At 53.8% G+C, this 24,154-nt stretch overlaps 8 protein-coding genes across 8 annotated transcripts; 3 read left to right on the top strand and 5 right to left on the bottom strand.

Moving 5' to 3' along the window:
- Window positions 1-165: 165 nt before the first annotated feature.
- ATEG_00411 (BOD1/SHG1 domain-containing protein) lies at window positions 166-2,433 on the bottom strand (the record flags this gene model as incomplete). Its single annotated transcript, XM_001210497.1, has 2 exons — window positions 166-2,139; window positions 2,212-2,433. 2 exons carry the CDS (start codon window positions 2,431-2,433, stop codon window positions 166-168), a joined length of 2,196 nt encoding a protein of 731 aa, XP_001210497.1.
- Window positions 2,434-3,035: 602 nt separating this feature from the next.
- Window positions 3,036-3,248, top strand: ATEG_00410 (putative NADH-ubiquinone oxidoreductase 14 kDa subunit; the record flags this gene model as incomplete). Its single annotated transcript, XM_001210496.1, has 1 exon — window positions 3,036-3,248. The coding sequence occupies one exon, from the start codon at window positions 3,036-3,038 to the stop codon at window positions 3,246-3,248; it is 213 nt and encodes a 70-aa protein (XP_001210496.1).
- Window positions 3,249-3,566: 318 nt separating this feature from the next.
- Window positions 3,567-5,748, bottom strand: ATEG_00409 (uncharacterized protein; the record flags this gene model as incomplete). The annotated part of the gene is made up of 4 exons (XM_001210495.1): window positions 3,567-3,719; window positions 3,777-4,361; window positions 4,586-5,560; window positions 5,701-5,748. 4 exons carry the CDS (start codon window positions 5,746-5,748, stop codon window positions 3,567-3,569), a joined length of 1,761 nt encoding a protein of 586 aa, XP_001210495.1.
- Window positions 5,749-6,530: 782 nt separating this feature from the next.
- Window positions 6,531-8,003, bottom strand: ATEG_00408 (WD40 repeat domain-containing protein; the record flags this gene model as incomplete). Its single annotated transcript, XM_001210494.1, has 3 exons — window positions 6,531-7,667; window positions 7,737-7,902; window positions 7,966-8,003. The coding sequence occupies 3 exons, from the start codon at window positions 8,001-8,003 to the stop codon at window positions 6,531-6,533; spliced, it is 1,341 nt and encodes a 446-aa protein (XP_001210494.1).
- Window positions 8,004-8,520: 517 nt separating this feature from the next.
- On the bottom strand, window positions 8,521-9,456 carry ATEG_00407 (cation efflux family protein family; the record flags this gene model as incomplete). The annotated part of the gene is made up of 2 exons (XM_001210493.1): window positions 8,521-8,912; window positions 9,015-9,456. 2 exons carry the CDS (start codon window positions 9,454-9,456, stop codon window positions 8,521-8,523), a joined length of 834 nt encoding a protein of 277 aa, XP_001210493.1.
- A 1,004-nt stretch (window positions 9,457-10,460) lies between these two features.
- On the top strand, window positions 10,461-12,869 carry dscA (ubiquitin-protein ligase dscA; the record flags this gene model as incomplete). Its single annotated transcript, XM_001210492.1, has 1 exon — window positions 10,461-12,869. One exon carries the CDS (start codon window positions 10,461-10,463, stop codon window positions 12,867-12,869), a length of 2,409 nt encoding a protein of 802 aa, XP_001210492.1.
- A 331-nt stretch (window positions 12,870-13,200) lies between these two features.
- Window positions 13,201-13,885, bottom strand: ATEG_00405 (glycine decarboxylase subunit H; the record flags this gene model as incomplete). Its single annotated transcript, XM_001210491.1, has 3 exons — window positions 13,201-13,517; window positions 13,592-13,654; window positions 13,744-13,885. 3 exons carry the CDS (start codon window positions 13,883-13,885, stop codon window positions 13,201-13,203), a joined length of 522 nt encoding a protein of 173 aa, XP_001210491.1.
- A 1,456-nt stretch (window positions 13,886-15,341) lies between these two features.
- ATEG_00404 (acyl-CoA thioesterase) lies at window positions 15,342-17,773 on the top strand (the record flags this gene model as incomplete). Its single annotated transcript, XM_001210490.1, has 6 exons — window positions 15,342-15,602; window positions 15,656-16,460; window positions 16,648-16,695; window positions 16,749-16,990; window positions 17,113-17,673; window positions 17,735-17,773. The coding sequence occupies 6 exons, from the start codon at window positions 15,342-15,344 to the stop codon at window positions 17,771-17,773; spliced, it is 1,956 nt and encodes a 651-aa protein (XP_001210490.1).
- Window positions 17,774-24,154: the final 6,381 nt, after the last annotated feature.

The raw sequence follows: 24,154 nt of genomic DNA, 5'->3' as shown, positions 1-24,154 counted from the left end.
GTAGTGTGCATTGTGTGGCCTACCTGTAGGCCGTAGCCGTGATATCGTTCAGCTGGAACCTCAGCACCACCTAAGGGATATATTAATTATGAATACTGATACATCTCGTTTCTAATGTACACGTCACAGCATAGGCTCTATCGATACAAATAACAAATAACTCGTTTAACGACTGCGACTCCTGCGTCGACTGGGACTTGACCTTCGAGCCCTGCGATCATCCGCGTCGTGGGATCGTTCCGCCTCCTTTTCGCGCTCCTGATCCCGCTGTCCACCAGGAATATACCGGTCGATCTCTACAAAGCGTGGCCGGTCGTCTCGTTCACGCTCTCGTTCCCGCTCTCGCTCACGCTCGGCGCGCTCTGGGGAACGGACCCGTCGCCGAGGAGACCGGCTTCGGTTGCTGGTCGGTGGTACGTAGCGGTCGATATCAAGAAGACTTGGGGATCGTCGTCGCGATCGAGAGCGGCGCCGCGAGCGAGATCGTCTGCGAGAGGATGCAGAAGCACGCGAGGCGGATCTTTCTCGCTCTCGGGTTCGGCCTGGCTCACTGTCTCTTTCCCTCTCCTTTTCTCTGTCTCTGTCCCTGTCACGATCTCTACCATGGTCACGAGAACGATCACGCTCCCTTTCCCGATCTCTCTCCCGACGCCGAGAACGAGAGCGTGATCGGCGACGAGAACGTGAACGATACCGGGGACGAGACCGGCTGCGACGGCGGCGGTAATCTTCTCGCTCGCGATCACGGTCACGGTCCCTCTCCCTCTCCCTATCCCTGTCGACATCTCTGTCTCTGTCCCGCTCCCTCCTGTCTCGGTCTCGACTTCGGTCGCCCCGGTACGAGTCATACTCCCGTTCCCTGTGGCGGTCTGGGCTTCTATCGCGGTACCGACCTCGAGAACGATTCCGGTCGTGGTCACGGTCCCTGTCACGATCATACCCTCGCGTAGTCGATCGACTTCTGCTCCTGCGACTTGGTCGATAACTCCGATCACCATACCGATCATGCCGGAAGTCGCGAATAGGAAGTCTGTCGTCAGTCTCGCGCTCGCGCGGCCGAGCTGACCTCTCGCGGGAGCCGCGCCGATCATCTTCGTATCGCGAGGACCTCCTTCGAGACCGACTGCGACTGTCGCGTCTCCGAGGCTTTAGACGATCGTCTGCCGTTGATCCCCGTCGTCTGTGCGCATCGACATCGACAGCAGGGCTCCCCGACTTGGTTGGGGTGTTGGAGTAGCGTGAGTCTGAGGTCTTAGGCTTCGGCGGCGGTTTCAGTCCGTTCTCGATAGCTTCTGCTTCTTCAAAATCGAATTCGGGTTTCTGCCGTGCTTTGGCTGCGAGCTCTTCGCCTTCTTTCAGCAACATCTGCAAGGCGGCTTCCTCCAGCGACTTCTCGTCCACGGGAGGAGCGGGTGTTGGCTCCTTGGGCGTCTCGGACGTCTCCTTCCGCGACTCTCGATGGCGTGGTGATATGGCACGGTCGGAGCGGTACCCAGGAGACCGATCGCGACGGTAACGGTCGAAATCTCGGTCTCTAGTGCGGCTGCGATCACGGTCCCGATAGCGATCATAGTCCCGAAATCTTTCTCGCTCTTCCCGTCGTCGCCGTTCGTATCGCTCCTGGCGTTCCTTTTCCCTCTGCTCGTCAAGAAGTCGTTGTTCCGCGCGACGCTGTTCCTCTCGTTCTCTTCTCCGTGCGCGCTCTTCTTCTTCCTTCTTGCGTTCGAGCTCGCGTTGTTTGCGATCTTCCTCCGCTTTGCGTCGCTTTTGCTCCTCTTCAATTTCTCTCTGCTTGCGCATTTCTTCCTGGTGGATTTTCTCGCGCTCGTCTCGTTTCGTTTTGACATGTGCCGCAAAGTCCTCGTCGGTTTTATTGCCGCCCTGCTCCTCTCGCGCGGCGATCTCCTCGCCAACTTCCTGACGACGTATCTCTCGGACTGAATCTAGAATCGCGGGGAGGTGGTTTGAGGCCAGCGCATCGAGTGATTTCTCCACAGTCTTGTAGATATCGCTGCGATCCACGGCTCCTTCGATCAACGTCGCGGCTTTTCCGCGCTCGCGAGAGAGCAGCTCGGGCTCACGCTCGATCTCCGACTCTGCTAGCTCAATAAGGAGTTTAGTAAATTCTGCCTTTCCTTCCTGCGCGCAGCGCGTTAGCTCGGTAAACAGAGACAGCGTAGTGACGAAAACCCGGGAGGAATGACCGCATACCCCATCATGAAATTCAGCCCACATTTTCTTCCGAATCGTATCAAATCCTCCCTTCTTCTTGAATGCGTGAAGAAGACTGTCAATAGCTCCATGTTGCGCCGCGGTCAAGGGGAGCTCGTCGGCTTTGAACTTCTTCCGTTGCAAGCTCTCGATATCAACCGACGACCGCTTGACGCCCGCGGACTGGACCGCAGCGGGCATCTCCTCCTCTGGACCAGCCATGACGAGAGGTCCCGATGGGAGCCGGGAGGACAGAAAGGCTGTGAGAGTCCAACCCACACGTCAGAGTCCCAACCGTTTGATTGAAGACCAAGCAAAGCGAGATCCGACCAAAAAGCGCCGTAGTTCAAGGCGCAGATCGCGACGCGGGAAGGAAGGGGCGGTCGGCGCAATGATAATCCGCGGGCGGATTGTGAACCGCCGTCCCGTGATTCGACGGAGCAGTGGGAAAGCCAACCTCATCGTCTCGATCCGCCTGCGCCGTTCGTCGTGTGAACTCCATTGTCTCGCTGGATCGTGTTCGGATCACCACTACGACTGTTCTGTTTCCAAGTAGACAGTTCCTCGAAGCAATCGCCTTTCTTTTCCGCCGTCCCTAGCCGCAATCCGCGCCGTCCGCGCCCCCTCATCCACCATGGTTCACAAAGTCCTCTTCTGGGGCGGTTTCGGTATGTATATCGAAGTCAATACTCGCCTGTTGCTGTTATCTGGATTTGACCGTCTTCCTCGGGAGACTATATATGCCATTGGCCGCGTCATTTTGCATTCCGCTAACGCGACCCGACACAGGTATCGCCGTCCGTCTGTGGCAGCTCGGCATTGAAATGCGTCCCATCCTCGCCAAAGAGTCCCTCTGGGTGTACCCCCTGTTCGCCGGTGTGGGTGGAAGCTTCGGTTACTGGCTCCAGGGTGTCGAGGACAGACAGCTCAAGATTCTCGCACAGCGCCGGGAGGCCATCCTCGAGAAGCGTCGGAGACGGGATGAGGGCACATTGAGCAAGGTCGAAGAGGCCGGTACTCTGGCCGCGACGTCGTGAAGGGAATCCTGTTTGTGTATATTGTCTGGGGTTCTACGATGGAATGGGGATTTCTTGTTTAATCGGGCCGTGGTCAACAGCCAGCCCGGTCTTGTACCAAAAAATCGAACGGTTGCGCTCGACTCCTGTGATGGGCGTGAAGGTCATATCAACGCCTGCGAGCAGGGCCTTAGATTCATGTTTCGCATATTTTTGTCGCATTGCAATGGCAGGTTTTACTTGTTCCTTTCGCGAACGTAAGGGTTGTATATCGAGGTGTCCAATTTTGCATCCGACCAACTGAGTTTCCCTATTCCCTGGTGACATTGTCATCTGCCTCTATCGCCTCTTCAGTATCTGCCCCATCGACATAAATGTGGTCAATTTCAAGTGAACCTTCCGCAACATGTCATTGTACTCTCCCAGCGTCCTCACGTCAGTCAGCCGGTCTGAGTCAACAACATTCTCTAGCGAGAAGCCCTGATGAAGGCGCTGTCAATCAAGTATACGAGCGACAGCCGTCTTGTCGCGACTCGAAGTCTCCTTTACCTGGATGACCTCGGACATGCCCCGTAACCAGACCTGGAGCCATCCCCAACCAAGCACTTCATCCGCAAGCCGACAACACCCATCAACACAAGTACAGCGAGTTAAATCCACGTAGAGATGGGACAGCTTGAACGTCTGACGGAGGAATGTCAACGTCCGGCCCCATAAGTACTCGTTCATATTCTCGATGTGCTGTCCGTGTGCAGGGTCGTTCGCCTCCGACTCAAAATCAACATGCGCCACTCTCAGCGCATCGACAGCAGTAGGCGTATACTCGGACGCGGTAGTTGCCAGTTGATCCATCACGTCGACAACGGCAGGTAGCTCATCAGCGAGAAACTGAGCCATATAGATGTAGTCGCGGCTGTTGAAGACGACCTCTACCTTGCGGATCTGGCGGGGATTGTACAACACTCGTGGGTATTCCCGGCTTGCAGCGGCTAGAAAATCCACCTGCACGATTGAAAAGGTGCTCTCCCGGAGATAGATGGGCGTGGCTTCGTTGTAGACTTGCTTTGAGGCGCGGAGGAGAGAGGGTCGGGATGCCGTAGCGGGAGGTGCGGTTTGGGTCGTTGTGATAGGCCACTGTGATGAACGGACGGACGAAGATGCGTGGCGTCACTAAGGCGTGGCGGTATATTCGTTCTCTGCTAGAACGAGGGAGGTCAAAGAAGCAGGGCATGTTGAGTGATCGTGGGCTAATTGTGGTGTGTAGGCATAGTCTGAGTGATATTCATGAGAGTATTTCTTCAACATATTGTTGCTTGATATAAAGCATGTGTTATATGAGCTCCCTACCATCCACTTACTCTCACCCAAACATCCACAATCTTCGTTTCTTCACCTTCCCGACTCGAATCGACAATCAAGTACCATCCGTATAGCGCTCCAGTAATGCAGGCGTGGTTTGGATAGATTCTCAAAGATTGTCCGACGCGGAGAGGGATCTCCGGCCCATCACCACCATGCCAGGAGACAATTCCATGCTCCTGGCTAATGCGCTCAACAATAAGCCGAGATGTCCCAGGCTGCTGCTCCAAATTGCCTACCATACCCCATCCTGGGTAAGACTGGCACGGCTCTCTCCCAAGCGCAAGCGTACCTGCTGCAACCAGAGCCTCGGGTTTATCCCGCTCGCCATTGTTGTATACACTGCACACCTCCGCAACCACGGATAAAGCAACTTCATCCTCGATGTTGCCCAGATGCTTTGCGCGGGTCGCCATTTGCTGCATATCCATGACACTATAAACACCCGCGTGGAGTTCGATCTTTACGCGCGCCCCGGTGTCTTGAGCGGTGCTCTGCATAAACGTCTGCAGGTCTTTGGCTTCTGGACTGAGTGGCTCCTGGAGAAGGTTATGCGCTGAGATAGCCTGCGGCGTTGCACCGACGCTGATGACAAGCCCTCTGTCCGTCGGTAAGAGATGTGAATTCTTCTGCAATGCCTCCTTGCAGCCGGCGATTTCGGTCTTCAGATACGACAGCGCTTCTCCCGCGTTCGTAGCCGCATAGCTCAGGCTGCTGTGAGAGTACACACCCAGCAAGATCACCCGCCCGGCCTTCTCTTCTTCGGCAATCTTTTCCAGAAGTCCATTCTTGTTCAACATGGCGGGCGGGACCCCGGCTCGATGATACCCCGTGTCGACTTTCAGAAAGACGCCAGCTGCGAAGCCCGCTATCTCACGAAACTGGCTCAGGTAGACTAGTTGATCGGGATGGTCAATCATGACGGAGACGCTGCTCTCCCCAACTTCACGGGCCACAGTGGCCAGACGCGGAACCTGCGACGGCACCAGAGGGATGCCATAGAGCACATTGACTTTGCGGCCGTCTCTTCGCAAGACTTTCAACAGTGGAAGCAGCAGTTCGGCTTCCGCGAGCGTCGATACGACGAAATTGGCTTCATCGCCTGGTCTCGTACCGACTTGCCACTCTGAAAGTTGCAGTGTCTCCGACAGTCAGCGGTCATGTTGAAGTGAGGGAGGAGAATGCGCTACCTTGTGTGTCTTGATATGAGCACGGAATCCGACGTTGAGATGATTCACGGCACTGAGCATTGCTTGACAATGCCGTGAAACGATCGCAAGGTCGAGTACAGCAGCTGGCTTCGGTACGTCCTTAATGTCCTTGCCTATATAGAACCTTCTCAGTTCGCCTGCCGGCGGGTGTGGTCTCGAAGGGTAGTCGTTCAGAGCCATGCTATCTGTAATTTGTATACTCGTTAAGCAATTTCGCTTAACGTGAGGAGGGAGTTTGCTGGGGGTTAATCATTGCAAGTTGGAGTCTCCCCTCCGTCTTTGGGGTAAGTTTGTGGAGACGGCGAATTCCCGACAACATAACCCACCGTAACACATTTCTGGAAACGATCGAAGATACTAGCAGTATAAGTTTGGTTTATATCGTTTAAGATAGTAATTTTTTAATATAGCCACAAACATTTCCAGACTCTGCGTGAGGCTGATCATTCCCATATTGGCAAGCAACAACAACACGAGTTCATTGAGAGCCTCTTGAAAGATATAACCCGCCCAAGACATGAAAGGACATGCGGTATGAGCGTACTACCGCATAATAAGCATCTTCTAGGATTTGGAAGCGTAAATATGTACAGTCGTGCATAGAAGAAGAAAGGGAGTCACATGGAATTAGAACGTTGGATAGATGCCTGAAGAGAAAAAGAACCTCAATTCAAAATCATAGTGCCACCAGGGTACTGCTCGAGAATTTCAACCGGGCTCGAATTCCTGACACCTATTTAAACACCCGGACGCATGAGTCCGCGCTTCCAGTAGCGATCACGCATTGGAAAGCGGGCTTTGTAGGGGCTTTCTTGGACACTCCGTTGGTTGTTTCAGACGCCTCTGCGGCCGCGTTGCGGGGAGGCGGTGCCCACCGAATGCAACTAATGAAATGCCCGTGGGCATTGCTGATTGTCTTCACTAGTCGTCCTTCTTGTGAAAGATCCCAGCAACGGATGGTCTTGTCGTCCGAGACGCTGAATAGATACTTCCCACTCGGGTGGAATACCAGACCTCGGATCCAATTGTCATGGCCAACAAGTGTCTTGATTAGCCTTCCCCGGGCCTCCCACAGTTTGATCGTTTTATCTCGGGAGCCGGTTGCGATGAATTCAGATGAGCTACTTGCGAGCGGCGCCTTCTTGTGTCCAGCAAGAGTAGCCAAATATTCATAGCTTGCTGGTGGTGCAAACACGCAGCATTGAACGTCGTTGTCATGGCCTAATAACGCGGCTCGGGGTTCAGCCGAAGAGACCTCCCACACGGTCACGGCTTGGTCCCGACCGCCCGCCACCAGCCATTTACCGTCAAATGAAGGGGACACGTCCAGAAACCAGATGCTGTTCGAAGTAATCGTTCTCACACAGTACCCCGTCGACACGTCCCAAATTCGGATTGAAGCGTCTCGACTGGCGGACACAAGTAAGTTCTCCGTCGACGTTAAGAAGCGGACTGCGGAGACCGAGTGATCATGACCATGCAGCGTTCGGATATTTGCGTAATCCTTGCTCGGATCCCAGAGCTTGATCGTTAGGTCGCCAGAACAGGAAGCTAGCAACGTATGGCCCTTTTGGCCACCAAAATCAAGTCCGGAGACCCCTCGCATATGACCCTTAAGGGTGCGCTCCAACTCCCCCAGTTCCCAATCCCATATCTTGATCGTGCAATCTTCCGAACCGGAGGCGAGTGATGTGAAAACTGGGTGGAACGCTATGGATGTAATGGCATCTCTATGCGATTCGAACGTATGCGCTGACGACTGTGCCGGAAGCCAATTGTCGGGATCTTGATGTTGTTTTGATCGGGCCATCGAAGGGACCGAGTCAAGCTCGGCTTGTAGACTAGTAATTTTGGATTCTAGATCTAATATCTGCAAATTGATTAGCCATCGTCCACAGAGATTGCCCGTCCTCATGCAAAATATGGGGGATTGATCTACCTTCCGCTGCAGTCGAGCAATCCCCGTCCATTTCTTCTCCAACAAGCCTTCATACTTCTTGCAAGTGGCCTCATCGAAGTTATCGCCAATCCCAAGCTCTTCGCGCAATGTGTTGGAACTTTGGGAAGCCTTTATTGATGAAAGATAGGCGACCATAGACTTGTGCCTAGTTTGTTTTTGTTTATCAGTGAGTGGGCGGGTCGTTGGGCCGCGGAGTGTAAACACATACAGCTCTTCTGCCTGGCTAGCGGTTAATATCTGGCTCATGGTGGCCGAGTGCACATAAGGAAGAAGTGGGATCGGAAGCGCCAAAGGCAATCATGCAGAGAAACAAGCTAGCCTGGAGGGTTACGCCCCTGTAACCCGGACACGCATCAGGCGCGGAAAGCCGTACGCTGAAGCTGGGCGTGGGTCGCATCAAGTGCGGGACAGATCGTGTCACGTGGCGCCCATAACCCCACCGCCTTCCCCTGATATTCCCGGAGTATGTATACAGTACTTCTTTTCTCGATCTCGCGCTTCGTCTAGAAGCTGCAACCTCATTACATTTCAAATTGAGCAAGGGCGGGAGTTTCTAGTCTAACATCCAGGCGGCTGTTTATATGACTTACTAATGGGAGATTCAGTGGCATCCAAACTCTACATTCGTCTACAACCCCTTCATGTGCATATGCGATACTCGTGTGGGATTCAGAGGATATGCGAACCGTATATATTGAGAATAGGCAATGATTCACTCCAGTAAATGTACATAATCCTGGCACGAGGGTAGATGTCACAGGACTCATGAGTTCTCTATAGTGAACTGCAAGGTCACCTCCCATTTCTGCCCACCGGACCCATATCCTCCGCCGAGTCGGTTTTTAATCAAGCTGGATATGCGTTCGCGGAGTCGAATAAGGTTCTCTTCGGTTCCTGAAACGCGGAGTTTCAAGTTTGCCATACAGAGTCCGTAATGAACCTGCCAAAACCTCGCATCATCGATGCCAAAGACACACGGGTCAGCCTCGATATCGCGGATAACATCGGTAACCCCTTTGCCAGAGTACGACATAAGAAGCATGGAACCCAAGGTCTTAACCAGGCGCACGCCAATCACACACATCGAGATCGAGATGGTACTGGACAAGAGGACATCGAGCCAGTTATAGAGCTGGATGGATACCAGCGGCAGTACTAGCAGAAGAGTAGAGCATGAGAGTGTCAGAAAATGGGACGGGTTGCTGAGCACGGACGGGAGTGATTCGATGTATCCAAAGCGGATCGTTTTCCCTATACGTCCGTGATTCTTCAAGCCAATTGCGGAGACCAATGTCGACGAAATTGCCAGGAGGGCAGTGAGATCCACGCTCCCTATAGAAGCACGTTCATGGACATGTGGGTGGTGTGGCTCATGGCCAGAAGATGACTCAAGAAAGTGCTGAAGACTGTGGGAAATGAGGTCCATGCCCATGAACAGCAACAGTACACACATCGCAAAGCCGGCCAATACTTCTGCACGTTCCAACCCGAATGGGTGCCGAACGCTCGATCTCTTCCACACCTCGAAATTGCCGAGTACGTCCACGGCTACGCAAAGTAATGCCCCCAGAGAGTCGAATAGGATCAAGTGTGATAAAGCCGTCATTGCCAGGGAGCCATGCGCGCTCCACAGTGTATACGCTGCAACAAACATGTGACAGACACTCCACCAGAAGCGAGTCTTCTGGTCCTTGGACATACTGGCGCGGCATTCGGCAAAAGTGGGTATAGGCAAAGAGTTCGGTAGCGCCAACGGAGCCCTTGGGGGAGGCTCAAGAAATATCTGATGGGAGATACTACTGTGCTTGTATTTGTGACCTCGTCTTTGTCCGATGTTCTGGTCCGCCGTTGAAGCGCATCATTAGTCTCGTTCACCGCACGCTGATAAGGGATTTCCTAACGTACAGACTTCACCACTGGGCTCTTCGCCATCGTCATGGGTTTGAAATTGAACGGCCCGGAAGCCGTACTTTCGCTTGGACCATTCTGCGCCGTGGTGTCCGAAGGATTGAGGTTGAAGGCAGCGCGTGTCGGGCTCAGACGATTGCGATCCTCTGTATCTAAAGGGCTCCGTTGCGGAGGGAAAGTGTCTACCAAGGGCGAGAGAGAATCCTGGTCATGATGCGCCGCTCGAAAACCACCCGTATGGTCTGGGCCGTTGAGAGGATCATCGGCGGGCGGAGTGGGTGTGCGCGGAGGAAGAGGAATGGGTAAGTTTGAGGCCATTGCGCCGATGGAGGAGGATTGGCGTCCCGCGCCGTGGAAGGAAACCGGTTGACGTTGGGTTCAGGTGGATTTCGGAGCCAATTGAGCAGTGTTACACTAACCAGTCTCCGGGCAAAGAGTAAACTTTGTCTCCCGGAAGATGGGAGGGAGGATGGACGAGGGAGGATGCGGCAGACGAAGCGCGGAAAGGAGGCGGCGGGGAGAAGCGCGGCAGCCTCAGGCCTCGACTCACTCGTCGCATCATCGATTCCGCCGTCTCTCCGGCCTCTTCCCCCTCATCGTCTTCCTCTCTTTCTAGACCTTTCATCTTCTCCACATTATACTGCGTATAATTCGTCACTATTTCTTTAGTCTGTCTTCCTTTTTAATGTCCGCTTCGTCTGTCCTATCCTGGACTGGCGATGCGACACGCAACCTAGGCGGCTTGCTTTGAGGAGGGTACCCCATATCTCCGATGCCTAGCATCCCCCGGCATCCATGGATCAGCGCGGTTCCTTCTTTTTCCTCCTGCTCGTTTTCTATCTTCTTCTCAGTTCGCAATCGCATGCCCCGTTGATTGTTCAGGATCAGGAACACCAGCGTGAGCTTGCTCGAGAGCGGAATGCCCTTCGCATGCTAAATGAGTCCAAGTATGGCGATTTCGACCCCGGAGCGGACCGGTGGCTTCCATTCCCGGGTACCAGGAAGAACGATAGCTATGCGTGGAGTCTTCTTTCGGATGTGCACGAGAGGGTCCGTTATCAGCTGCACTCAGCTATAACTGGCGTTGGATTAGTACCTCCACCCGCTCTCGGAGATCCAGAGGCATCCCCCGCCCTCAACCTATCGCAACTGCTCCTCCCTGTGTATCGCAATGCAACAGGCAAGCTGCGGGGCGACTGGGTACGCCGGCGAATCGACAAAGAGATCCCACCGTTAAATACCACCGCTATCATGCTGGAAAATGAGTACTTCACGCGTGAGTTCAGCCAGAACATTACTGGTAACGAGGGAACCTTCTATCTCGACCTACGTGAAGGTGGCGGGGAGGAGCTGCGGCTACGGTCTGGTCATGTCCGGGAGATGCGCGCGACTCTGGCGGTGGAATCTGGTGATCTCTGGGGGAACACCTGGTACATTCCGCTCTATGGGGTGCATTTCCCCGAATCTGGAGGGATCGTATTGAGCACCACAAGCGAGAAGTTCGGAGGGGTCTTTTCGCTGCCACATTTGACGCTTACCCGGGACTCGCACGATCTTGCGCATCAACTTCTTGTGAAATCCCTTTCAGACACCGTGTCTGAGAAACGCAATCGGCCTCCCACACTGTTTCCTTGGTCCTCGCTGGTCGGGACGGAGCAGGTGGAGTTCCCTGCGCCAAAATGCGAACACATCGTCTACTTGCAGCAGCACCCGGTTGCAGTAAATGACTATCTCGCAGATAGGCAGGTTATCGATCAGATCGAACAAGAGCTCCGTTATCCGATTGGTGCCCCGATCCCTGCTCCGCCTCTTATGGTTATGTCGGCCACCGTTTTCTCTCCAGACTGCGGATATATCCTCGAGTCCAAGGGGACGCCGGACTACCCGCCTAGTGAAGGTCTGCACCTGGTCGGCCCAAAACTAGAGGAATTTGGCAAGTTTTCTGCCCGCGTAATATTCTTGGTTTGTGGGGTCTTCGTGGCACAGATTGCGCTCCTTCTGCGTCAGATCAAGGAAGCTTGTACGCCGTCCACCAGAAGCCGGATCAGTTTCTACACAATTGCACTCATGGCCTTTGGGGATGCTTTTGTTCTGGTCTTCCTTCTGTTGGAACTCTACCCGGCTGTTTCCTTCTTAATAATGGCCACTGCGTCATTCCTTACGTTCCTCTCCGTCAGCTATATCGGTATGAAGTTCATGATGGAAATCTGGGCAGTTCAAGCCCCTGAGCGAAGGGAACAAGATCGTCGGACAAATCCTGCGACAGCGCGCCCTGAGACCCTTCCTTTACCCGCTACTGCAGCACGATTGCGGGACACTGGTGCCACGCCAATCATATTGACACCTGATCAAGACCCTCCTGCTGAGGAGATGGAGCCGACACCACCTCGCAACACAACGCCGACGGCCGGGGAAACCAGAAATGATGTTGGGGCGATGTATGCACGATTCTACTTTATCCTGTTTGTGATGCTTATTGTCTCCATCTGGTCCTTCCTGTGGCCGAATCGGATGGGGGCAATCTACGCCCGGACCCTTGGGTTTATTTACTTGTCGTTCTGGACGCCCCAGATTTACCGGAACGTCATGCGAAATTGTCGAAAGGCCCTTCGTTGGGACTTTGTGGTTGGGCAAAGTTTCCTCCGTTTGTTCCCATTCATTTACTTTCTGACGGTACCCGGAAACGTGTTGTTCATCCGGCCGGACATGACGACAGCTCTCGCGTTCGCGGGTTGGGTTTGGATCCAGGTTTGGGTATTGGCAAGCCAGGACATTTTGGGTCCGCGGTTCTTTATCCCTCGTGGTTGGGCGCCTCCCGCTTACGACTATCATCCGATCGTGAGAGATACCACCGGGTCCGGGGAGGATCTTGAGTCCGGGGGCGTGCTCCCGATCGGCGCCCTCAGGGCGGATGAGAGGGATGCTTCCACTGACGGAAAGGATGAAGACAAGTCACGGCCGAACCAGAGAAAGAAAGCGGTGTTTGACTGTGCGATCTGCATGCAGGAAATCGAGGTACCTGTTCTCTCTGCGCCTGGTGCTGCGGGAGGTAGCAGTGTGGCCGATGGAGCTTCCAGCATTCTCAGTCGGCGCATGTACATGGTGACTCCCTGTCGACACATTTTTCACAGCACTTGTCTGGAGAGCTGGATGCGACTGAGACTTCAGTGTCCTATCTGTCGAGAGTCCATCCCGCCTGTATAGATGTAGTGTGTTATGATGACCTTTGATGTACGGTATATGTGAACGATAGACGATTCGAGTTTCCTTGTACACTGCCGAGTAGATAGACTCCCCGGCTCATACGTCATCTCCAGAGTAATCGGCAGATAATCTGCAAAAGTAGTAGTATATATTATTTGCAACCAGTCCTTCCTGTTGAATAAAAGGCCGAGCCACCGAGGGCTTCACGCAAGTCTAGCATTGCAACACGTCATAGCAGGAACATAAATCAGACAGTCCAAGTAGTAGGTCCAAGACAGGCCCGAGCGCTTTAATTTTGACAACTAAAACATCCAACTCGTTTCATTCCTATTTACTCCTCGTCAATGGTGGCCTTGTAGGCCTCGGCATCCATCAGGCCGTCCAGCTCAGCAGAATCGCTGACCTCGATCTCGGCGATCCAGGCGTCGCCCTCGGGGCTCTGGTTGATGAACTTGGCGTTGTCCTCGAGGACAGCGTTGCCCTTGACGACCTTTCCAGAGACGGGGGACAGGACGTCCGAGGCGGACTTGACCGATTCCACGGCGCCGACGGGCTCACCAGGACCGACCTCGAGGTCCTCGGCGGGGAGCTCGACGTACACGACGTCACCGAGCGAGTGGGCGGCGTACTCGGTGATACCGATCTTGGCTGTAGAATCCGTCGTCAACATGGAGGTTCCCTTTCCAGGAGCAGTTGGGGTGTGTCTGGGGCAGAGAACTAACCGGTCTTGCCATTCTCGGCCAGCTCGATCCATTCGTGAGACTCGGTGTACTTCTTAACCTGCCCTGCAGCGTGGAAGTAGATAATTAGTATTTTCTCTATACAATCCAGAGGGCCAATGGCTCTCTGCACACAAAAATGAGGGCATCCGTACAGAATGGGCTCTGCGAGAAGCTCCTGATGGTTCCCCGCGGGAAACCCATCACGGGCGAAACCCTGCGCGCGGCGGCGATAGGGAGCTTCTGGGAGAGAACGCGCGAGGCGAAGGGGCGGACGGACCGGGCGACAGCGGACATGATGACTGGAAGTGGAGAGAGACGAGGAAGGGAATTGGAACGGGGAAGCAAGTGAGGAAGAGAAGAGAGATGGAGGAGGAGAGGAAGAAGTAGGACGCAGTCCGCGGAGAGATCCATTGACTTGCCGAGCTGATAGCGGGTGCCAAGCCTGATAAGCGCGCCTGGGGCTCTCCGTCGGCCGCAGCCTCAACTTGCGTCGGGAAAATCTCATCGCTTCATCCCGTCACCCTCTTCTCCGACGCCCTCAAACCCCACACACCCGTTGATGCGCGATGTTGTATGAGCTGATTGCCATCGTATGTTGTTTCTTGCCTTGTTCGATGCATTTCTCCTGGGGTTTGTTGCTAATTATTTGCCTCCATAGGTCCGTCCCGGCAGCCTCCATGAGGTCCGAGAGTATGTTGTCCCTCCTTCCGCATCGTTCCACCCACACACGTCACGACGAGGACATACCAGCTTCAATCTGCCGTCAGAAAACCCACGCCAGGCATGGTCTAACACTGTCGCAGAATCGCCCGTAATGCCGGCATTCAGGTCCTCCGGTCCGGCGGCGTAGTCCGCGGTTATACGAATTGGGGCACCTTCCGTCTGCCCAAGCCGACGACGAAACACCAGGCCAGATACACAGAAGGTCAACATTTTATCATGCGCTTCGACGCGTCCGGCGCTGTGCAGACCGCTGTTCGGAGAACCCTCGGCCTCGATCCTCGGATGATTCGGTTCTCGGTGGTGAAGCTCGGCGACAAGCTTGAGGAGATCAAGGATGTGGACGGAAAGGTCGAGTGGAACAACACTCGCAGCATTTCCGATTCGATTTAACGAAATTTCGTTGGTTGTTGCAAGCCAAATGAGATAGTGAGGGTTGTCGGGTGCTTTCTGGGTTCTGGGTTTCGTGTATCATTATTATCGTGGTTATTCTGGGACGGAGATGACATTGTACTATCATACCAGCATCGCAGGCGCATATATACTCCTTTTGTTGCCTTTGAAATATACTGTTCAATTTGTCACTTTGTTCTCTATTCACGTGACCGATTCGCTTCTTCCCTTGGATATGGAGTCGTGCTTTGAGATTACACGGTTGTCCGAGTTATTGCTCTGTGACACGAACTTACGACCAGGAAGCCACTCTATGTTCTATGTAGATGACCTGTGGTACTTTCAAATGACACTATGAGAATGTCTGGGGAACCCATGGCCACGGGGACGGACTCCACCTTTCGTTCAGCCGAGGTTCTGGGGACGAATGCCCCTGCGCTTATTTATTCCCCAGCGCGCGCTGAATCTCGCATGAGACTTATATATCACGGCATTACTGCCTTGCGACTCCTTCAGCCTTTCCTGGCTGACATAGAACCTTGAAATAGATCCGACCATACGCGGTCTTACCCTCGGAAGTCCCTAATCACCCCAGGCCGCTACGGAGACCACTGCGCCAAGAGTGTCACAACGCATCATGTCTTCTAAACACAAAGAACCCGGCGCCGATGGGGAGGTGCTACGCCCTGCGCTCTCGTTTGCGGACTTGATGAGTCTCAAACAACTCGACAGTCCCAGCAACTCTACCAATCCACACGAGCCGGAGAAGATTGAGCGGTTTAGGTCTCTCGCGAAGCCTTTCCCGCCGGGGGAGGGTGAGAGGGCGTTCGGGGGGCATGTCTACGCTCAGACGGCATATGCAGCCTCGAAGACGGTGCCCAAAGGATTCGTCATTCATGTACGTCTCCGTCCCCGTGGAGTCAAGCGCGCACACTGACAGTCAGACAACAGGGCATGACGGGCACGTTCATCCTGCCGGGACGATTAGACGTGCCGTACATCTACACCGTGCGTCATCTGCGGGACGGCAATGCATACTGCACGCGGGCCGTCGACGTGCGGCAAGCCGGGCGGATCTGCTTTTCGGCGCTGTGTTCGTTCAAGCGCGACGAACAGCAGCAGTCGTTCGGACACCAGCCGGCGCCGGTGCAGGAACGCTACAAGTCGGTTCTCGCGGGGACGCGTCCGGAAGACCAGCCGCGCAGCCCGAGCGTGGACGTGGACTGGTGGATCGACGCCGTGCAGCAGGGGAACTTTACGGAGCGCGAGTTCCCGGGGCTGGATGTGCGGAAAGTCGACATGAAGGGGTTCAATCTGTCTGCGGACATGAAACAGAACCCGACCAAGTACCGGCAGCTGACGCAGTACTCGCTCAAGGGGTCGCCGGACAGCGATCCGTCCGTGCGTGGGGACGAGCTGAGGCGCCGAGACCAGTCAGGCGAGTACGACAACCTGTATGCGTGCGCGCATATGTATTCCAGCGATAAGAACTCGCTGCTGCTGATTCCGCGCGCGCTGGGACATACGAGGTGGGCTGCGATGGCGAGCTTGTCCATTACAGTGGTTTTCCATGAGCATGGCGATGCGCTACGGATGGTGGATTGGGACAAGACGGCCGCTCAGAGCGAGGGGGAACCGGCGAAGCGGTGGTTTATTCAAGAAGCTTGGACACCGCGGTCCGGGGAGAACCGCGTCATTCATGAGAGCTGGCTGTGGAGTCCGGATGGGAAGATGGTGGCTACCAGCTACCAGGACGGTATGCTGCGACTACAGGCGAAGGAGAAGTTATAGCGTGGCATGTATAGAGATAGAGATAGAACTGCATATAATACTGTCCTGGATGCAACAATAGTCACTGTACCTAGGTGCCTTTCATGCCAGGCACAAATTATCGTGCATGATAGCGACCGCATCGACCTTCCTAAGAGGGCCAATCGCGGCAGGTGACTTCTCCGCTCGGCTCCATCATATCGACGAGAATGAGAAAATCGGTCTGCGCTGCACTGAATCGTCGCACTTTCCTGACCATATCGAAGGGCCTCAGAGTCACAAAATCAAACACCGGCCTCTCACCGCTCTCAAAAAGACCAGCTCGTCGTGGTAACGTCTGTCTTCAAATTCCACATCAGCTCCAGCTCCAGCTCCAGCTCCAGCTACTTTCATTCAATCGTCATGGCGATCGAGGTCGTCCCTCTGACAGAAGCTGATATCCCCGGCGCGATCGAGGTCATCCAGCAAGCCTTTGCCGACGACCCGTATTTCAAGTGGGTGTTTGACTCTTCCAAGGTGAGTTTACCGTCGCGTAGACCAAACCAAGTGGTCAGCCCTACCGGCAACCTACCATCTTGTAAGAAACAAGAAAGCTAACATGTGTCCGCAATTCTGACGCAATCGGGCCGTCCGATTAGCGTTCGGGGGAAAGCGCTCAGTTCAACAAACAACGAAACCATGACTCTCTAGCCGCGCGCTGTCTCTGGGGCATCAACAACGCCCTATTCTACGTCGCCAAAGAGACGCCCCCCTCCACAGGAGGCAGCAGCACTTCGTCGCGGGTACTCGGCGTGTCATGCTGGCTGCCGCCGCATCCGGCCGGCGCGCCAGAGAGCTGGTACAGCTGGGCGCAGGGCTGGGCGCTGTGGTTCCGGCAGGGCCTGAATAACCTCCGCCACTGGGGCCGGGGCGGGCTCAACGCGCGGCGCTATTGGATCTGGAAGGAGCGTCAGCAGGAGGCGCAGGGCGCGATCTGGGATGATCCGCGCGGGTACTATTTCTGCAATATCGTGGCGGTCAGCCCTGATGCGCAGGGACGCGGGATCGGGCGGAAGCTGTTTGAGATTGTGTCGGACCGGGCGGATGCCGAGGGCGTCAAGTGCTATCTGGAGAGCTCGAGGAATGTGCCTAACGTGCAGATCTATGAGAAGATGGGGTATGCGATGAGGCGCGAGATGGAGTGCAGGGATGGAGAGGACGTGTGTATGGTGCGTACTCTGGTTCTGTTGATTATATGGCGACGATGCTGACCTTGTTTAGCTGTATTGCATGGTGCGGGAGCCGAAGACAAAGCAGTGAGGTAGGAGGTAGGTTGCTTTGTTCAGGTACTGCGGGTTTAATGACGAATGAGATGGCGATTCAGTGCCCGGCACGTGGATGCCATCAAAGGTACCTAGGTACTTTATTTGGACTACTGTGGGAGGTTTATTGACGACCTTTGGCGATTGAAGCATTGAGACGGGATTGACATTTAGTATAGGTAATGGTAGCCCGTGATACTAGTCTATGTTATGGATAGAGCCATTATACCACTCACAGTATCACCGATAGAGCCAGTCATACTGCATGCAGTTGATGCAGTCACCGTCCATATACATACTTTCCCATACGATAATAGTCATATACTGCCTACAGGTCTGGTGGACCGTGGCCTACCACTATCAGCACGTGTATACTCTCTGTAACAATCTCCCCGATTGACTGCTCCATTAGGAAAGGGCACATCCATTCCGGAATGCCGACATCTTACCACCATGATGAAACTACAGTACTCCGTATACTCCGTACAAATCGATCACGGCATCAATCCGGGCCAGAACTTCCCGATCTGGCATCGACCCGCGGGATCGCTCCGTCCGTAGACCCGATCTGACGTGTTCCAGATCTGTCCTGGTTGGAAGACAAGCCCGGCATCGGACCCGGTCGTGGCCCGTTCGAGCGATCCTTCAGCAACAAGGTTCTCACCATCGCGATAGTCAGGATTCGTCATGCTAGTGTCCTGCCTGTATTATGTGACAATTACGGAGTGTCGGATGTTCCTGGGGACTGTTGCGGAAGCTTGTGAAAGAGGCTCTCCGGGGCCGGAGCTACCAGCTAGAGGGGTTAGCTCCGCGTAGCTCGGTTTCACACAGTTCGTTTTGTCAATTCCTCCGAAACGCTCTTTGCGAATTGACCTTGTATCCAACGGTCGGATAGAAGGCCGGCGCCGAGTTTGGACCTTGATCCCTGAGACATAAGATGGAGAATAGCGATAGCTCCAGACGAACTCATCAAACACAACCCCCCGAGAACCCAATAAGCACGGCCATCACACCGGCACATACATAAGTCTCCCGCGGAGCCGTGGTTCCAACCCTAGCAAGCATGACGGGCAACGGAGATTAGCATGTGGGACAGCCGGGCGAGCTTTCCCCCCTCCCCTGCCACCCCGGGTAGTGGTTCCCGGCCCTAATCCGGTACTATGTAGTTAGGTTACCTAGGGACTAGGTGCCATCCTGGATCGCGCCCCTAGTTCGTACTTAGTACGGGCTAGGATGCGAGCTAGGTACGGTATGGCGCAGACAGGTGTTTGGCAGGCTGTCATGCTGATCCGTGCACCAAGTCGGCTTCGTATGAGTGGTCGATGATCTGAGGGTAGGATATTGACGGGGGGCATGTTGCAGAGATCTTCGGCGATGACGCCGGCTGGGACGTCATACGAGGCTCTATGTCACACCCGTGAGCACCGATTTGCTCGAGATCAGCGTGGTTGTGCCTTTGACACCTGGTCCAGATTACACCAGGGATTTTGATTGTACCAGGAGACGACCAATTAGGGAGTGTATAATGTCAAAAAAGACATGCCGTGGCCAATAACGGCGCCAATCCAGGGGTAAAGCATGGATGTCTCGACTTGTAAGGTACTCCTGGCGCAGAAATGACACGTTCATCCAATCTGGCGCTGAGCAGCCGAGAAATGAACCACCGAAATAGATTGCACACAATCTAGATGAATGTCACCCCTGCGGAGTCTAGACTGCACATGACTAGCCTAGCAGAGCGGCGTCTGCGCGAAAAATAAACTACAGCGCATGCATCTTGGTCCCTGGTCCTGGGTACGGTACAGGTTCTACCCGACGGATAATTCGGGGGCTAGTCGCCAGGGTAAAAGGCAGAAGTCGGAGCGGGTTTAACCGTGCAGGTTTAATCAGCCTGGTTGGCAAGGGTTTGCTGCGAGATAACAGACGAATGAGCCGGGGGGTGAAAGACAAGCCCGGGATCCTTCTGTTGGCGAAGCCGGCAATCTAATGACCGTTTCGCATGAAGTCACAATGGTGTCATAGAGACAGTCGCTGGGGGGATCGGCAGCGTCACGCCATGCGACAGGGGCGGAGTGATCGTTCTGAGAGCTGCTCCATCTGGTAATAATCCTAGCGTATAAGTATACATACTCCGGAGTCAACTCGGTCTGTTACTGAGTCAGTGGCACCCACCGCGGCACCCACTCCAATTGGTGCCATTGAGGCCCAAACGAGAGACGACCAGTCGTGAAGTATCGTTTATCCCGTGATCGACCTCCCACCGGCGATACTGCCGAGACCAACGGGGAGAAGGAGGGGGAAATCGATCCTGAAGGCCAAGGGTTTGAATAGCCGGATGATTGGGCTCGCAGTGCTCATCAACCATGATCAAATGGCCTAGCCATGCAGGGATCGAAGATCGACGACTAAACCGTCGGCTCTCGTCGCATCCAGATTTCAAGAACCTATGGGAAAAGTGACCGCGATACGCCGCGTGTCGAGGCCCTGGTCGTCAATTTCCTCCGTTCTCCACCCATCGGTCAATTAGGACGGAGACGAATGGTGGGGACGCCAAATTATTCTAGGATCGTGAGCTGCAAACCGCGGCTCTCTGGGATGGAACGACCCGTTCTGTGGTGTGGCCTGGACGTCAACGATACTAGCGAGGGTGCTAAGATAGTAGTGGAGTGGACCACCGAGTTCGACAACCTCAAGGCTGCAGCAATGCAGATTCGGGCCGAAGGTGGGCTGAGCCAGAGGAGAAGCCATCAAAAGCCGACGGTAATTGATTTGTGTTGACGGCAAGCGGCAGGGGATGGAAGGAGACGAGGATGGATTATTCATTTATTTTCGTCTGTCACGGGGGAATGAGTGGCCCGTCATCCGATCCCAAACGGATCTCCACCTAAAGCAAGTGGATTCCTCCGTGTACCTAGGTATGAGTGAGTGAGTGAGCTATTAGTATTAGGGACTAGCTAGTAAGGTAGGTACTTCCTAGGCCTTGTTCGCTGTGTTCCCCGTGTGCGAGATCCCTGTCTAGTGTCCAGTCGAATCTCCAGCTTCTGCATCCCCCAGCGGAGGTGTGTAACCACGGCTTGTCGCGGCATCTGCTGTCGCCCCAGACAGAACGCGACTTTGACCATCGCATGAGTCATTGTAAAAGATAGATGAGCAAATAAACCACCGACGACAGGCTTGTGATCCAAAGAATGCAGGATAACTGGCATCTCAATGCTCTCCGGTACGTCCAGAGGGGGTTAAAAAGGCCAAGAATGAAAAAAAGAAGAGGTCCGATCAGATAACCCTTGCTCAGACCTCAAGCTTGTCAATACATAATATCCGTGCGGCCCCCATGCAACCTGCGAGGAGGGAAAAGCACTCGGCGCGGATCCAATCATCTCCACCACCACCACGACGATGCATCATCGTTCCCTGCCACTTTTTCGGCCGGCGGTGTAGGAGCACAGACGTCATCTGGGCCCCCGTAGATGCAGGACAATATCCGCTTGGCAGGCAACGGTCCTCGAGGTCATGATAATGTCAAGCGGATCGAGCTCACGTTCGATAGCACGCCCTCTCGGAGGATGTGACCCACGGTCTTTAGCATAATTACCAGCGAACGCGCCAAAGGGGCCATGGCGTTCTGTGTAGCCTTTCTGGCCTTGAGGTCCACCCCGGTTATTTGCCGGTTCCAGACGTACGCGCTTCATTGCCAGTCATTCCGTGCGAGTTGTCCGCAGACAGAACGTCGACACAATTGGCATGTGATGATGATGTTGCTGGCAATAGCGCAGAGCCAGGTGGTGGTGCGATGCGCGAGTCTAGAGCCTTGGGCACAGGCAACAGATGCGTTGATGAGGGGCGGCGACGGTAGGGCTCTCCCCTCATATCTGTTTGTTTCGGAGATCCAATGTACTCCGTAGAACAGACATCTGTTGGTGGAATTGGTCTAGGGGAATCCGCTCTTCTGGTGGCTCCATTCCACGCCATGCGTACATGATATCCAAAAATCCAGAGTTTCCGGTCTGTTTCTATTTTCAATTTCCATAGACCAGTGAAAAAAAATAATCGAATGATGCGCAACACAACCAACGTGTACAGGAGTATAATAAATGACAGGGCTAACAGGTGAGGACAATAATAAGACACTCAAGAAGGGAATAGAACTCCCAGGCTTCCAAACATCAAGGTGTATATAACATATGGATCAATCCAAGAAGGCCCGCGGGAATAGAACAGATGGTCGTTTCGAGTTCGTAACGATTGTCGTCTTTAAGATGGTATGCCCAGACCGGAGTCGACTGTCGGTCCAGGCCGCAAGAAGGTTTTCCAGTCCGAGGTAGATGTCCGGGACATGCCCTCAACAACAGAGACGACATGTCCCTACCACCACGATAAACCGATCATGGGGACTTTCGGCGCATCGATTGGTTTTGGCCCCGTCTCCGTTGTCTATCGACGTGCGGATGATGTGGACACTGGGCTGCCGGCAGGTGCTGTAGATATAGTAATTTTTGAAATAGTTGCACATGGTTTGCCGCATGAACGCTGATGTCGGCTTCGGAGATCAGGACGGCAAAGATATTGGGATTGATCTTCTAAATGATCTCTGGGAGATAGAAGGCCCAGGCGTGTATGCGAGGTAGAAGGTATTCGGTAGATGTATGGGATAGAGGGTTCTTTCGAATTCGCGACAGAGAGAAAGAGAGAGGGAGAGAGAGAGAGAGATAAAGAAGCGTGATGTCAATAAATGGCAACACCAGACAAGTTAAATCTGAAGGAGGATAATATACTTTATGCTCCCCATGCCGGCCCGTTACAGAAACGTGTTTGCATTCACCATGGTAGGTAGGTGATAATCACAAGCCGATTAATGCACCTGGGTTAGACAGGGGATTGCAATGTAATTAATGGGAGGAAAATGAGAAGAATAAATTAAAGGGAAAACAAAAAAAATCAGAAGAAACAAATAACAAGTGGTATTAAATGTGAAAAAATAAAAATAAAAATCATAATGAGAAAAATGGAGGACATCGCTCCACGAACCGTAGCCATTCGGTATCCTCCCACCCTGGTAGCAAGAAATGCGCGCCCACCCTGGGAGAAGGGGGGAAGAATTACAATAAAAATTAAAAATTAAAAAAAGAACATAAAAAGAAAAGAAGGCCCCCCTTGTACCGGTCGAAATGCGGGTCCGGCGTCATGGAGCAGCGTCGGAAGTGCAACAGCCTAAACGATTAATGCCGCGGTTGCTAAGTTTGCAGGAGCAGCGTCCCACTATCCTGAACAGCCCCAGTTGGGGTATCTTGAAACAGATCGGGTCAATGGGAGATCGACACGGTCCCTCGCAGCCGTTGATGGTAGACTTGCACGTGGCGCTAGCCAGGATCTTCATGCATGGAGGTATGCTGATATCACAGCGGAAACGAAATTATATTGTCCCCGTCAGGAGATGTACTCGAAGATAATTCAGTATAGGTACCCAGCAACGGTGGGTGATGGAGGTGGTCGTGGAGGATGTACGGAATACGGAATACACAGCGACAGAGACAACAGCCTCGGAACCAGGCCGGGTAGAGGTAGAGCCCATTGGTTAACTAGACTCACACCATCTGAATCGGCCGGGGCAGATTAGACAAAGGACGGAGGCATTCAGAGTCAAGATCAGATATGGGGGAAGTCGTAAGTTTGCTAGTCTCGGCGGGTTACAGACGCAGCGCCTACCATTGGACAGCCCTGGGGGGTGACGGGGGTGGTGGTGTGTTCAAGCCACCTCCTCTGCCTCCTCCCATGTCACAATCCTTTGACGCTCCGACTCTCGTTTAGTCGGCGATGAACCCACAGGGGAGCAGACCGCAGACGTAATTAAAGGGCGTTACGTCGGATGATTGGGTTGTCTCCTCCCTCAGTCTGAACCAGGATGGAGACAACGGTGGGAGAGGCGATGGGAGGATGTTGGAACCAACGGTCATTTTAATTATCAAGGGGCCAGAGCTGCAATAATGGAAGATCCCTGGGTTTAATTTTCTTAGCCCAAAGCTAACCACATCGCCTACCGACCTCGAAGCCAGAGAAGACGACCCAGTGAATTTGGCCTCGGGTTTAGGGTTTTCAGGAATCGTCCGGAGTGCGGTAGTTTTCTCCGTTCCTGAGCATTCAACTTTCGGATCCACCATCGGGCTCCGACTGCTGAACTATGGAACTCTGTTTCGGTCTTCTGGAACATTTCCCGTATCCGCTGGCATGCAATGACATTGTCTTGCTTGCTTCCACCAAAAAGTGGATTTAAAACCCAGACAATAAGGTATCCACCAGAGAAAAAACCGGAGAAGACTGTTATCCCGTTTCCAATTGATATCGCATACGTAAGCTACAGGTACAATTCGACTAGGGGAAACAA

Source organism: Aspergillus terreus, genomic scaffold (assembly GCF_000149615.1).
Source record: "Aspergillus terreus NIH2624 scaffold_1 genomic scaffold, whole genome shotgun sequence".
In the NCBI taxonomy this organism is placed as follows: domain Eukaryota; kingdom Fungi; phylum Ascomycota; class Eurotiomycetes; order Eurotiales; family Aspergillaceae; genus Aspergillus; species Aspergillus terreus.
Note: the sequence above shows the minus strand (reverse complement) of the source record. Positions and strands in the feature narration are given on the sequence as shown.